This window comes from Zosterops lateralis (genome assembly GCF_965231275.1).
Source record: "Zosterops lateralis genome assembly, chromosome: 13".
Taxonomy (NCBI): Eukaryota; Metazoa; Chordata; class Aves; order Passeriformes; family Zosteropidae; genus Zosterops; species Zosterops lateralis.
In genome coordinates this window covers 10,384,702-10,398,740 of record NC_139773.1, presented here as the reverse complement: position 1 = coordinate 10,398,740, position 14,039 = coordinate 10,384,702, and the positions used below count along the sequence as shown (strand labels likewise).

Here is a 14,039-nt window from a genome sequence, read left to right as displayed (position 1 = left end):
TGAAGACTAATAGCTCCTCTCACTCTAAAACATAAATAGTGCTGAGTCATCCTTACTAGATAAACAAATATTTATGTAACATTTAGAGGTTTTTTTTCCCTCAGCTGAAGAAAACTTAAAGCTTCTGAAGCCAAGCCAGGGGACAACTTTTCTAACTGAAGTTTGTCATTCCTGCAGCAGAACAACCTAAAGCACTTGACTATTACTCATTTAAAGGGACTTTTCCCAATTAGCAGTTGCTTAATTTTCGCTTTCTTCCTCACAGAAAGGACTATGAATTCTGAATATCTACTGTAAAAGAAACTGTGGAATAGATTGAGAAACTGCTTGGAAGAGGACACATACAGAAAATATCCACAAAAGGGCTGTTCTGACACATTGGATGCATTTATTGCCTTATGATTTTACTGGGAACCTGCCCTTTACATTCTTTCCTTGGCCAACCCATAAGCAAACACACAGAAGCTTAAGAGGAACTGTCTCTTCATAGAATCATTCCTTATTTTAATCTGTTAGTTTCTACTTGATAAAAGTGCTATTCCTAACAGCATGTAGAAATCTTCAAAAATACTGTTAATTGTGCAACACATTGGAACTTGCATTTGAACAGCCTTGAACAAAAAGAAGAAATTAACACAGTGTAGTTTTGGAAAATGCAGATTTTTAATTTTATTAACTAAAAAAAAAAAATCATGAACAGTATTTAAATACAAAACATATTATTGATTTTCATTTCCCTTCTAGCCATGCTTGACTCTTTGGTTTGAGGTTCTAAATCTGCAGTCCCAAATACACCCTTAAATAACCTATTGGACTCCTCAGTGGATAAGTTTCAGTGTTTGCAGCACATTAGTTTTGACTTAATCTGTTCCCACATCTAACACAGACAAGGAATGCAAGGGCACTTTAAGACCACATCTGCTGCCATACAAAGACATCCTCTGGCTATGACTTTGGTCTCTATATAACATTGAAACACAGAATAGAAAGGAAGGATACCAGGAATCCCAATTTAGAAAGGCTTTTGGGCAATTTACATGAAATGCATAAATTTAGAATTTATTTTATTAAAAATGAATAAAATGGCAAAACTAATGTATTTTGAAACAAATCCTGAAATTCTAATTTGAAACAAATTCTGAAACTAAGAAGGTTTTTCGAACCATAACAACCATCTGAACACTCAAAAATTTATATCAAATGCTTATTGAAAAATGAATATTTTTAGTCAGATTTTTGGACTATGTGGATGCTCTGTGCTAGCTTCTAAAACAACATGAAACTTCTCATCCAGAGTCCAAAAAAATGTAGGCAGACCCTAAAAATGTAGCAGAAGCATTTCCGCACACTGATTTCAGTAGTCAAGTTTGTGCAGAAGTGTTTCCACTAGATTCATAGGGGACCTTTTTCAGGCAACAGAAACTTCTCACTTCGTAAGCTTTTTGACCTTTTCCAGCTCTTCTATAGGCTGCCACTTCTGATTGATTGTTACCAGCTGGAAGAAATGGAAAATAAGGTTAGTAAAGTCCCAGAGAGCATTTACTCCACTCTCACACCCCCCATATCAAACATCAACTTATTGGTGAAGAAGTTCTAGTGGCTTTACATTTTCCTCTCAGAAATATGCAACAGGTGGCATAATAATTTGTTCAACCAAATTACTTGGATATTAATCAAGTAATAATGCCAAATAATTTTATTTTTCCTTATCCTAAGTGCTCTATTAAATGAAGATATTTTTCCTTCAGGCTGCAGTAATTCAGGTGAACAGCACTTCCTCTATACTCCAAGTTTCCACTGTTATCAATGGAATTGACTAAATGGGTGTTTGGGGTGGGAATGGACATAGGACAACAACCAGAAATGTGGTATGAATTTAGGATCAGACCCACAGTGTAAGAGCTGAATCCCTATCATTAGGTAATAGGGTGAAGACATAAAGTAGTGAATGAAGCATTTCTTTCCACTTTTAACTAGATATACATCAACTTTACACTTTTTTTCTCAATTCATATTTTGCTAATTCTTACACATTAAAAGAAGTGATTCATTGTGCTGGAAATTTATGCTACTTATACATATATTATATGTACAAATTACCTTATGAGACTTTTTGGGATCAACATTTTCCCATGGTTCTGGATCACCAATCTTGTGAACGCTTTAAAAGAAGATAAAACAGGAATTATGTTTGAAGGTGTGTTCTTGCACACATTTTCATAGGAGCAGCCTATTGTCAGTAGAGCTATTCACTTAAGTAACGAGTTCCCTAAAACACAAGTTTACAGGTTTGGGCATTATATTTTAAAATCTGGATAGGAATCAATGATGGCTTGCTTTATTTGCAGCTTCCAAAGCATCAAGCAAGCCAGCACTGTTCACATATCATTGTAAGGGCAGCAAGCTGAAAAATCAAAACTGAATAAAGACACAAAATAAGGGGAGATTTACCCTTAAATCTCAGTTAAAATGCCTATTCCAATCACTTTAAAATAAATAAATAAACTCCCAAAAGCTTTAAGAGTATAGGATTGGCTCCAACCATCAGCCAAGCCATTGGAATACTATCTTATTTTAAGTTAATACTATAAAACATTGTTCTTTACAAGTTGATAGCCTGGTTGCAATATACATGCATCTCATCTACTTGCGTGATTACATTAAATTCTTGATTAGAACATTTAAAACTTCTTATACTTAAAGCAAAGAAGAAACATAACTACTAAATCAAAAGTTAGGAAATAACTTGGACTACACCCCAAATTAATTAATTTCCTTGCTATTTACAATCTGCAGATACTTTAGTCATTACCAGTACTCCCAGCACTCTGGAATATGTGTCTGGAACCTGGAATATGAACTTGGAATATTTTTTTTGTTGTTTGTTTGGTTTTTTTTTTTGTTTGTTTTGTTTTGTTCTGTTTGTCTGTGTAAAACATGATGGGCAAATACTCAGTAGAATAAGAAAAAGTCAGGGTAAGCTCCAAGCAACAAGTGTTTGCTTACATCACATCAGATTTGCTGAGTAGGGAATAGACAGAAAAAGAGGCCGCTCCAACTGCTGCCATGGACAATATTCCGACCAGGGGAATGAGCTGAAAGATAAAACAGAGAGAAGAGCTGCTGTTGTGTCCCAGTGCAGACCCGGGAGCGAGGAGGGATCACCTGTCCCTGGGCATTACCTTTACAGTACTCCTTACACCACCTGACTTAATACGCAAATTTCACTTTTACCTCTATATTATCCTTCTCCACACATCACTTTTAATACACGAACCTTACGCGAGTCCCATTACCTCGGGAAATCAAATGTCAACCCCGGCCCGAGCCCTTCGCATCCCTCACCCCGGGCAGGTACCCGACCCCTCAGGCAAACTTACTTCTTTTTTGGTTTTGAGGGTGTGCAGGAAGCCCCTGTTCATGGTGCGGGCGGCAGGCGCTGACAGGTGCGGGCTGGGCTCTCCCCTGAGGCGGCAGCGCCCGCCCGGGCCCGCCCCGCGCTCTTTGAGCCCCAGGGCTGAGGGCCGCGACAGCGCCCCCCGGCGGCCGTGCGGGGCGGGCCCGCGGCCCGGCAGCGCCCCCGTGCGGCGGTACCGGCACCGCGCCTGCAGGGACACAGCGGGGTGCGCCCTGCCCGCCCTCCCGCGCCGGTCCTTCTCTCTCTCCGGGACTGCAGCACTCAAACCTGCCTTCTCCATTTCTCCTTTGGCTTCCCGTCTGTCCCCTTCTCCAGGCAGCTGCCCAAAGAACAGGGTGTCTAGGCAAACTCGCCCAGGTGACGACCGAGCCTGTCTCTTCGGAGCTTGGAGAGGCGCCTGTAAGTGACCAAAGGAGGAGCCCAGTGTCACCGTGTCCCGTTGTGCTGCAGCAAAAACTCAACTCAGGCCCAGGTTCTCATCATTCCCTTGTGCTCCACAGCTCCTATCCCTTCACAATATACCTCTCTAAGGGAAAACTACCAGGAGCAGGCCGGAGGTGAGAGCAGGCAACTCCTGTACATTGTTTTCTCCCCTTCTCTCTTGCCCACTGGAGAGCAGTGAGAGGAAGGAGAGGCTGCCTTTACTGCATGTTCTGCTCCCTCCCTGCGGCAAGGAACAGACATGGCAGGGAGCAATCAGCCCAGCTGGTGCTCCTGGGGAGCAAGGCTGGAAATTAAGCAGCAGCATCTTCTGAGGCAAAGGAGCTGGCAGCATTTCACTGTAACAACTTTCAGTAATTCCAATGCAAACTCTCAAACACTGTCTCTTTTGCTTTCCAGTTTTCATACTTTTTCTCAGCACTGCTGCTGAGAAAATCCTTTGTGTATTTGGGAAAGTCATGAGCACTGTCTATTTGTTGCCACCAAAAAAGCTACAGGATGGTCCTTTCTATAAATCAGTGATGAAAGCCCCCAAGCTGTAGGGCAGTTATTTTTACCTGAACCCTTCCCTAGGTTACAACTGCTTCTACTACTGCCTTTTGCCCTCCTCAGTCACCAACTACCTTGGAACTTCCTTTTGTGATTCATCTCACTATAAACCACACTCAGTCCAGTCCCTAGTCTGCCTGTTATGAGAAACAAATATTTTTTAATGGGCTTATAACTTCTGAACCTCTGCTAAAATAAGGAACTATCTTTGACAGTGGTGTGTTTTGTTCATAAGCATTTTCACTGGGAAAAGGAAAAGATAATAAAAAATAATAAAAGCCTTCCTACTCTATTAAATTAAAATGCACACTTACATACATGTAATACAAATTTCCTTAGAAGTGACTGTGTATTTTAGAAGGGAACTTACAAAATTGTATTGACAAGGAACAGCTGGCTGGAGAAAATAATTCTGCATTAGCAAACTCCCTTTTTTTAAAGAAGAAATTATTATAGTTTGAGTTGGTTACATACTTGTTATCTGCTTACTCAAATTCAAATGTTTGTACAGTGAGCAGTAACTAATCTAAAATTATCCCCAAACCCCTGACTTCCAAACCTAAATCAAGGAGTTAAGCACTGACAACTCTTTCACTGCCACTGTATTTTGAAATCTGCTTGTAAGAAAGCAAGCCTGTAGATAGGCACATATAAAAAAATCTTATATTTTATATAGAATGAGACTCCCTCCCATTTAATTTCCTGAAAGCTTTTCTATTTCTTACATTTTTGCTTTCTTTTGGAAACTTCACAACACATTTTAAATTTTCTTATTATGCCATTTTTGTACTCAAAAGTAGGAAATCTACAGTAACACTAAGCTGTTCCACAGTGTTTTATCTAAGTATCTCAACTTGCTTCATCAGATATAAACCTACCCAAACCAAACAAGATTTTAATTTATTATTGAAATTACAGAACTTTTCACAAGTGACACTTTACTATATTTCATACTCCCTGAACACCACAGTAAGTGCAGTATTAAAAGGCAGGAAAGATGCAAACCTCTTCAAAATCTTTGCAATATATTTAAAAATACTTATTCCACTGCTTTTTAGATTCAGGAGGCTAATTCTTGATTAGAGAATTTTTCATAAAATTCCAAGTCTTTTATGTTCAAAGATGGTTTTACAGTCTTCAATGATTTCAAAAAATGTTCCTGTTTTACAGCAGTTGCTTCAAGTCCATTCTCTTGCAGTGCCAACAAAGCAGCCTTTAAAAGAAAAAACAAAAAAACCAAATCCTTATTATGCTTTAAATTGCAAAGAATACTGTAAGTATTCTAAAATATTTTACAAGGAACAAAGCATTAGTTAAAGTATCTGAAAACATCATTGTATAACTTAGGGTTATTTAACAACAGATAAAGATCCAAGTAAGGTTACCATAACTTTGTCATTCACTTTTTCTGTCTGGAGTAGACAATACGTCCTTTATCATTTATGTATTTGGATTTTCTTACTAGTCTTCTGTCTTTTGTACAGCTCAACTCAAATTCTGGATTTCTCTTCTATTTTATTTCCCTCTAGCCTTGACAGTACCTGCTGTACACCTTGACAGTACCTTGCAGTACAAAGAATGCAATTGACCTAGATGTGAGCATGATTAGAGAGGGCCACATGAAATAAAGGGTAGTACAGTTCTTTAACTTCTGGTAAATTATCACAGACAGACTTTATTCCTATTTGGCTCTTTTATTTAAAGAATTAACCCTTTTTCAGTTCTTTTGTTTTAATAATTTTCTTTGGATTTTCAATGCAAACTGGGAAAGAACCTGTACTAGAGATGGCTTAGTAACATCTGTGAGTTAGCTCTCTTTAATTCAAAATTGTTATTTAGACTTTATTTCACAGATGAAGCAGGAATATTTCTTACCTCCCTGCATAAATTTTCAATATCAGCTCCAGAGAAGAAATCTGTTAGGACTGCCACATCTTCTAATGACACATCAGTATCCAATGGAATTTTTTCAGTGCAGATTTTCAAAATGGAAAGTCTTCCCTGTAAATTGGTGCATATTATGCAAGAAAACAAAACCAAACAAACAAAAAATTAATCTTTCTCCAAAGCAGTACCAAACTTGAAATTAGAAATTGAAAGTAAAATCCAGAAAAGTACCAAAACTATCTGGTTTTGATGGAATAAAATCCCATTAATGGAGATAATGCACTTCCGGCTGTCTCATATATTTAAGGTCTCTTATTCACAGTCATTCCTTGCTTCATGATAACACAGCATTTTAGGCTGAACAGGCCTGATTTGGCATGCTTTGGGTCAACTTTTTTTTTTTGTGAAGCTCAGGACAAATAGCTACACTACTCTTAGGAACAGTACACAAAAATTGTTTGAAGTACGGACAGAAAACTTATTTTGATATTTCCTGAATTGTAGCTTGATTTCATAAATATACATTTCCTCTATTATCCATATGCAATACTATACCTAGAGAAGAGTTGAAATGGTTTTGATGCTTAAAATACAAGTCTCTTTATTTTAAAACTTTTTTTAAAAAACTTTGAAACTTTTATTTTAAAACTTTTTCATTGTACCTTGAATTTGGTGACTGATCTCCAGTGAAACATCCATCACTTCTTAAGTATGTTACAGGAATATGGCCCTTTGCTCTTAAAGTATGCTGGCAATTAATCCCTCTCCCTTTAAAGCCACGTATGGATGTGTAATACCTTCAGATCTGGAGGTGGGATATAGATCATCTTGTCCAGCCTTCCAGGACGGAGCAAGGCATCATCCAGCATTTCTGGTCTGTTTGTTGCAGCAACTACCATAAAATCTTTGTTCAAAGTTTCCTGAAACTCTAGCTGAGTAAGAGATCATGTAAACAAATTAGTGCAACATGGTTGAGATAGATATTATCAAAAGATATTAGTTAACTACTAATGAGAAGAGGAGAAGGGCAAAAAGATAATGTAATTGTACATACAGTTATTTTCCCTTCAGTATTAGTATTTTATATTTCTTGAGGTAAAAAGATGGCTTGGTGCAGGGCAGATTACATGACAAAGAAGAAACAGAATTACTATCTGCCTTGCCAATAAATAAAGACTTTTCTTTGACCAGATTGTAACAAAGAACTTTTTATATGCAAAAAATTCAGTATCTAACAATTCTGGAACTGTTTTCTTCATTATTCCCCCAGAGAGTATCATCACAAGAAGAAATTTATATACAAAAAAGCTAAATATTAAATGTTGTGAACAATTGACTGACAAGTGAAGGTACAAGTTTTTGTTTAACTAATTGATCATAACTGTGCTGCTTTTGTATGTGTGAGAAAGAACTGCAAATGAAGTAGGGAAAGTACTTATAAAAAGTAAGCTCAGGGAGGAAATTGTTTAAGAGTAAAAATCACACAATCAATCTAAAAAATAACTTCAGCATCAAGAAAGGGATTTTTGTGGCAGAAGGTGAACACCCAACTATTTTGTTGTATTTTGTTCAAACAAAGCCTCATTGAGGAACAGTGTATATAAAAACAATCAGCAACCTATATCTTCTAAAAACTAGTAATTATGACAGAGTAAAAGAGCTTCTTGCATGTTTGTAAGTTTGAGGATTTTAAGTTTAAAATGTGAATGCCAACAACCAAAATTTTTAAAACAACTGGACAGCACTTCTCATTCTTCTTATACAGAAAAGGGAACATAAATACCTTTCTTTCTTCATCACTTTGTTCTTGGCACTGAGCCTCAAGCTGCAGTCTGCCTCCTCTTCTTTCTGTAACTTTCAGCCCAACCCCATCCATTTCATTGAGGAGAACAGAAAGAACCCGCTCTGAGACACCATGGCCAGTTCTGCAGTGTGCCCGAGAGCCCAGAATAGCATCAATCTCATCCAGGAATATTATTGCTGGAGTATTTGCTCTTGCTTGGCGGAAAACCTTTTCAACAAATGTTAATAAAATAAAACATTAATGACTGAATTCTATCAGGTAAGGTGAAAAAAAAAATCCCACTTACATATACTCTGTATTTTACTTATCTTTAAAGGTACATTTGTAATGATTCTTAACAGCTGTTCTGGCTTACATTTATTATTGGCAAATTCTGCTTCTTATTTATATTTTTAAATGAACTGAAAACAAAAGGTTAGAAATACTTCCAAAGTTTAACACTGGTATAATTTTAGGGATAGATTCTCACTATATCTACATGTGAATCTGTAAGCCATTTCTACTTTATAATCAGATGAGAGCTCTATTATCTTTTCAACAACAAAATTTAGGTCTAACTAACAACTTTACAAAAATCAAGCAAAAATAGACTACAGAACCTTACACAAATTAAAAACTGTACCTGAGACAAAATCTTCTCTGAATCTCCCAGGTAAGGTGAGAACAGGTCAGCACCACTCACAGAGAGAAAGGAACAGTGACAACTCGTGGCCACAGCCCTCACCAGCGTGGTCTTGGCACACCCAGATGGCCCATAGAGAAGAATTCCCTTGGGATGAGACAGGCCCATCCTGGCAAACGCCTCAGGAAATTTCATAGGCCACTCAATACTCTGTCAATACAGAAAAAAAGAATGAAATTCTTAGTAAGAAGCAATCAATAAAACCGCCAAATACATAATTTCCCCTCCTTGATGCAAACATGAATTGGAAATCAGAGAATACTGATTTAGTCTTTCTTCATATAATGCTCCCTGCTTTATTTTTCCATTTGAAACAGAACTAAAAGCAATCCTGAAGAGATAACAGCCAAGAGCCATCCCTGGATAAATATTCAAGAATGGACAAATTATCTGGCTACAAGTCAAGTACTTTTCAGCTACTAAAACCATGCCTATTTTCCCATATTACTGTGCTTGGTGGTGGTATCTTGTGCCTGCAAGTTTTCTAACTCAAGCATTGTAATAACCCTGTAATAATCTTTAAAATACAGTTTATAATTATTTTATAATTATGTAATTTGCAAGAGAAATAATTTTCATAATGCAGCGTACAAAATACCTTGGAGCACATCTTATAAATTTGCCATTTATCTAAATCAGTTTAATACATTACCTGTTTTAACTTTAATTTCACATCTTCAAGACCACCAATTTGCTCCCAAGTGACAGGTTTACACTCCGTTAGTCCAACTGCACTTCGAAAAGAGGATGGCTGAATTTTTTTAAAAGCTTCTTGGAAATCTCCCATGTTAATCACGATTTCAGATTCAGTTGAATCCTGAAAAAAAAACCCCAGACAGAGCATATTAACGACATTTTAATGCAATACTTAAGTGCTGTATTAATGTGCAGAGCACTTCACATAAGGCTAAATACAACTAATAAGGAAGTAAATTCCTGACCTAATGAGCTTAAACACTGCAGACACAAAAATACAAAATAAAGTAAAATATAGCCTCTTTAATAGCAAGTTTTTACACAGGAAAAAAAGAATTTTAACAAAAATTACTGTTTCAGAGAAAAATATTATTCCCTAAATTATAGCTCCATTAGGCAGCAATCTGCTAAATCAAATAGTTGCTTTCAGGGTTAACACATATCACATCCTACAATCTTATAAATAGAAATAAAAAAGTTGCAAAATCTATTTTCACTATACACTGAAGAATGTGCTACATTTTATCTCAGGCTATCAAATGCCACTATTAAACCTTGAGATGCAGCAACAGAACTAAGGTGAGAACTAAAAGGACGAGCAAAAATAACATATTTCTATTTATAATATGCTTGGTGTGAGTATTCAACTTGTTGAGCTTTTCAAAGTGAAGTATTAATGAGGAAGGGGTAGTACAAATATTACTGACATTGTTCTTGAGTGATTTGCAACCATACCCAAGAGCTGTGGGACACAGCCTGCATAGCAGCTTCTCTGCAGAGTGCTGTAAGGTCAGCTCCAACATACCCAGTGGTCATCTCTGCCAGCTTAGCCAAATCAACCTCTGCAGAAATGGGCATGTCAGATGTAAGCAACTGCAGGATGGATCTTCTCTGGGTAACTGTTGGGGTCCCAATAATAAGCTAAACCAAACAGAATAAACAAAAAATGTTATGTAGACAATTTGCCATACTCATTTGTTTTATAGACCTTGGCAAGCAATTTTATCTCTGCTTTATATTGGCTACTGAAAATGAATATATAATTATATCCCAACTAAAGAGTTTTACAGGAAACCTATTACCAGCACTATACAAATGACAAATATTTACCATTTACTTTCCAAGTGAATAGTGTTTGTATAAAGAGTTGTTTATCAGACACTATCAGATAGTGTTTATCAAGTCCCGTAACACTGAAGTAATAATTTCTTTACATCACAAGCACTAAATTAGACTAATGTGATAGTAAAAAATAAAATAGATAAACATTCATACATTATTGAAAACCTGGTAAAACATCATAATAAAAATGCATCTCGACAACCTATAAATCCCAAAAAATAATGAAAATTATAATTATGAAAGTATGAAAGAACTTGATTAAACTAGTAACTAAAAGGAGTGGGATTAGCCAGGAAAATCAACAATACAAGCACAAGCACTGTGTGCTGCATAATTGCCTATGTTTTACTTCTTTGGTCTACTAAGCTAAGGGAAGTTTTCCAGAGTAGACCCAATCTCTGTTACTGAAACCCGAATAGAAGTTTTGACACAACAGGTTACTAGTTCTCTGTTACAATAAATTTTAAAGGAGAAATTAAATCTCCAATCACAAATATTCAATCTCGGATTTAAATGGAAAAAATCCAATCCTGTAAAGCTAAGCATCTGGAAGCAAACAGATCCCCTTAAGATCAGGTCAATGTCTTTATGATAAAGCAAAAAGACTCCTCCCATCCATTTTCAACTATATGGAGCTCTCAGTGTTCTGAGTAAAAAAACCCAAATCAACCACACCCAAGCTGCAGCAAACTAAAGACACAAACAAGACACCTGCCCCAAACCTGTAGAATCCCACTATGAAACATGACTAGAAGACATTAAAAACACTATTAATAGCCCCCTTACACCTCAATAAGGAAAGAAAAATGTGAGTGCATGAGTAACAGGGTTTATTTACCTCTCTGTCAAATCTGCCAGGTCTTCTCAGTGCAGGGTCTAAGGCATCAGGCCTGTTTGTGGCTGCGACAATGACCATCCTTCCCTCACTGCCTACACCATCCAGCAGCGTCAGCAGCTGGGCAACAATGCGATCTTCAGGAGCGTTGTTTGAACTCCCTCGCTTTGGGCACAGAGAATCAATCTCATCAAAAAAGAGAATGGTTGGGCCCTCCTCTGACATCTCTCTGCCTTTTTCAAAGATTCTTCGCAAATTCTCTTCACCTTCTCCTGGTCTTGAGCCATGGAGGGCTGGGCCACTAACACCAAACAGATACGCCCCCAGCTCCTTTGCTACTGCCTTTACCATCAGAGTCTTCCCTACGCCCGGGGGCCCAATTAACAGCACTCCATTGGGGACAGAAAGACCCAGCTTCTTCAGAGTTTTGGGAAAGCGGAAAGGCAGATCAATCATTTCTTTCAAAGACTTCGCCACATCATCCAGTCCTGCAACTGAAGCTTTTGCAGTGTCTTCTGACAGATGCCTGTACCACTCTAAAGTGATCACCTCCTTAATTTTTATGCTTGTCTGGGGAGTTATCAATCCAGCTCCCTCCTCCCAAGGAGACATAGACAGTATTTCAATATACACCACGGGATTTTCGGGGCTTGGGGCAACAGTAACAACGTAACCAGGCGAAACGTACACATTTCTCAGCAGTTCTCTGATTGTCTCCTGCAGCAGCGCTCGGGGAGTGGACTTTTTGAGCGCGGCGCTCCTGAGGACCACTCTGGCGGTGGCAGTTCTCAGGGGCCCGTGGGGCAGCAGCCGCAGCTGGCCCAGGCCCAGCGAGAGCCCGCGCAGGCCCCGCGCCGCCAGCCCCGCCGTGCCGCAGCTCAGGTCGGCCTGCAGGTACCCGTCCGCCAGGTCCTGCCGCGGCCACGCCGTGCACACGCAGCAGCCGCCGGGCACCGAGATCCTCAGCGGGGCGCCGATCCTGGCTCCCAGGAAGGAGAGCGCGGCAGGGCCCAGCCGGCACCGCTGCGTGCCCTCATCTCCCGGGTCCGGCGGGAGCAGCTTTAAGACTGCCGCCTCCATCGCTGCCTCCGCCGGGGAGGCGGCAAGCCCCTTGTTTGGGGCGGGCCCGTCGGCTCCTTACTCACCGCGCCTCCCCTCCCGCGGGGCTCCCCCTCCGCCGCCGCCCGGCATGGCAGACCCGCCGCCGCCCGGCATGGCAGACCCCGGGACCCCGGGCAGGAGCAGGACAGGACCCCGGGCAGGGACAGGACGGGACCGACCGGAGCCGAGCGGAGCCGCTCCCGCGCTGACAGGCGGCCCCGCGCCTGCGCCACAGCGGAGCACGCGCACTGCGCCCCGCCTCAGCCCCCGCAGCGTCACGGAGTGAATTCGGTGTGAATTGAGTGCCGAGAGTATCCAATGTACCCTGTGTCCTGACACCACCCTGTCAGTCTGACCGCGGCACTCAGTGCCACGTCCAGGCTCTCCTTAAACATAGCCAGGGACGGTGATTCCTGGGTAGTTCATTCAATAGCTAATCGCCCTTCCTGGGAAGATTATTTGTCCTGGTGTTCAACCTAAAGCTCCCCTGGCGCAGCTTGAGACTGTGGCCCCTGCTCCTGTGTGGGAGAAGAGGCCAAACCCCATCTGGCCACAGCCTCCTTTCAGGGAGTTATAGAGTGATAAGGTCCTGCGCTAAGGTCCTGTTTTTGTGCAGGCTGAGCCCTCAGTGCTCCCTCAGCCATTCCTCATAGGCCCTCCACCACCTTTGTTGGCATCCTTTGGACCTGCTCCAGCCCCTCAATGTCCCTCTTGAGCTGAGGGCCCAGAACTGGCCACAGTGCTCGATGTCTGCCACCTCCCTCACCCCTGCCTCAGCCACTGCCCTGGGGCTGCCCTTGAAGGGCTGTCAGAGCAATGCCTGTGTGTGACTGCTGTGTCTTGAGGACTCTTATACCCTCATCCCACAGACTAAACACCCTTTCTGATATTCGTCTGGCTTGTTCTCCACAGAGCCGGCCATGACAGGGCTTGTTTGCCACCCTCATTTCTTTGCCCTCTTTTTGTCTCCTCAGTGCTATCCACTTGTTCAGTGCTTCTTAAACATGTCCCCAAATGTTGGGTTTCCCCATTCCTGTGCCCCTGCCAGGGCTTCCTTCTGCTCCTTTGTCACCAGCAGTCACAGTTAAATCAGCTCTGGGTGCTGGCTAAAAAGCTTCTTAAGCCACACCATTGGCTTAAGGCAGCTGCGGATGCAAGTAATTAAGACACAGATATTCATTCAAAATTTGGTAAAACCGCTGCAATGTGTTGCTCTGACAAATGCTTAGTCAGCATTTAAGGAAAGTTTTGGTCCCTCACCTTAGATTGTGCCGTGAATTGTGTGGCATTTTAATAAAAACTTTCCAGGAGGTCTGTCTGTGCTGTGGGCTACAAGATAAAATTTAGTATGAGTATAGTTTTATTCTTGAAAGTTGCTTTGTTTTAAATAAAGTCACACATGTGCTGAATACACACAGACTTGGAGACCACAGACATACAAGAATTGCGATCCCAAATGCTCGATGCTAGTCAGGCACAGTTAAATTCACAAAAACCCAGAGAA

General features: G+C 40.4%; 2 protein-coding genes across 2 annotated transcripts; both read right to left on the bottom strand.

The window, feature by feature from the left end:
• Nucleotides 1-644: 644 nt before the first annotated feature.
• LOC310914890 (normal mucosa of esophagus-specific gene 1 protein) lies at nt 645-3,497 on the bottom strand. Its single transcript, XM_083871386.1, has 4 exons — nt 3,381-3,497; nt 3,007-3,095; nt 2,101-2,161; nt 645-1,495 (listed from the first exon to the last, which is right to left on the bottom strand). Exons 1-4 carry the CDS (start codon nt 3,420-3,422, stop codon nt 1,427-1,429), a joined length of 261 nt encoding a protein of 86 aa, XP_083727512.1. The 5' UTR covers nt 3,423-3,497; the 3' UTR covers nt 645-1,426.
• Nucleotides 3,498-4,915: 1,418 nt separating this feature from the next.
• On the bottom strand, nt 4,916-12,514 carry AFG2B (AFG2 AAA ATPase homolog B; the record flags this gene model as incomplete). The annotated part of the gene is made up of 8 exons (XM_083871222.1): nt 4,916-5,621; nt 6,284-6,409; nt 7,093-7,227; nt 8,079-8,306; nt 8,722-8,931; nt 9,434-9,598; nt 10,213-10,398; nt 11,438-12,514. 8 exons carry the CDS (start codon nt 12,512-12,514, stop codon nt 5,469-5,471), a joined length of 2,280 nt encoding a protein of 759 aa, XP_083727348.1. The 3' UTR covers nt 4,916-5,468.
• Nucleotides 12,515-14,039: the final 1,525 nt, after the last annotated feature.

Coding starts and splice junctions, on each gene's coding strand:
- LOC310914890 (XM_083871386.1), bottom strand. CDS start 3,422: ATGAACAGGGGCTTCCTGCACACCCTCAAAACCAAAAAAGAA. Junction 3,096..3,380: donor CCCTCAAAACCAAAAAAGAA/GTAAGTTTGCCT, acceptor TTTATCTTTCAG/CTCATTCCCCTGGTCGGAAT. Junction 2,162..3,006: donor CTCAGCAAATCTGATGTGAT/GTAAGCAAACAC, acceptor CTTCTTTTAAAG/CGTTCACAAGATTGGTGATC.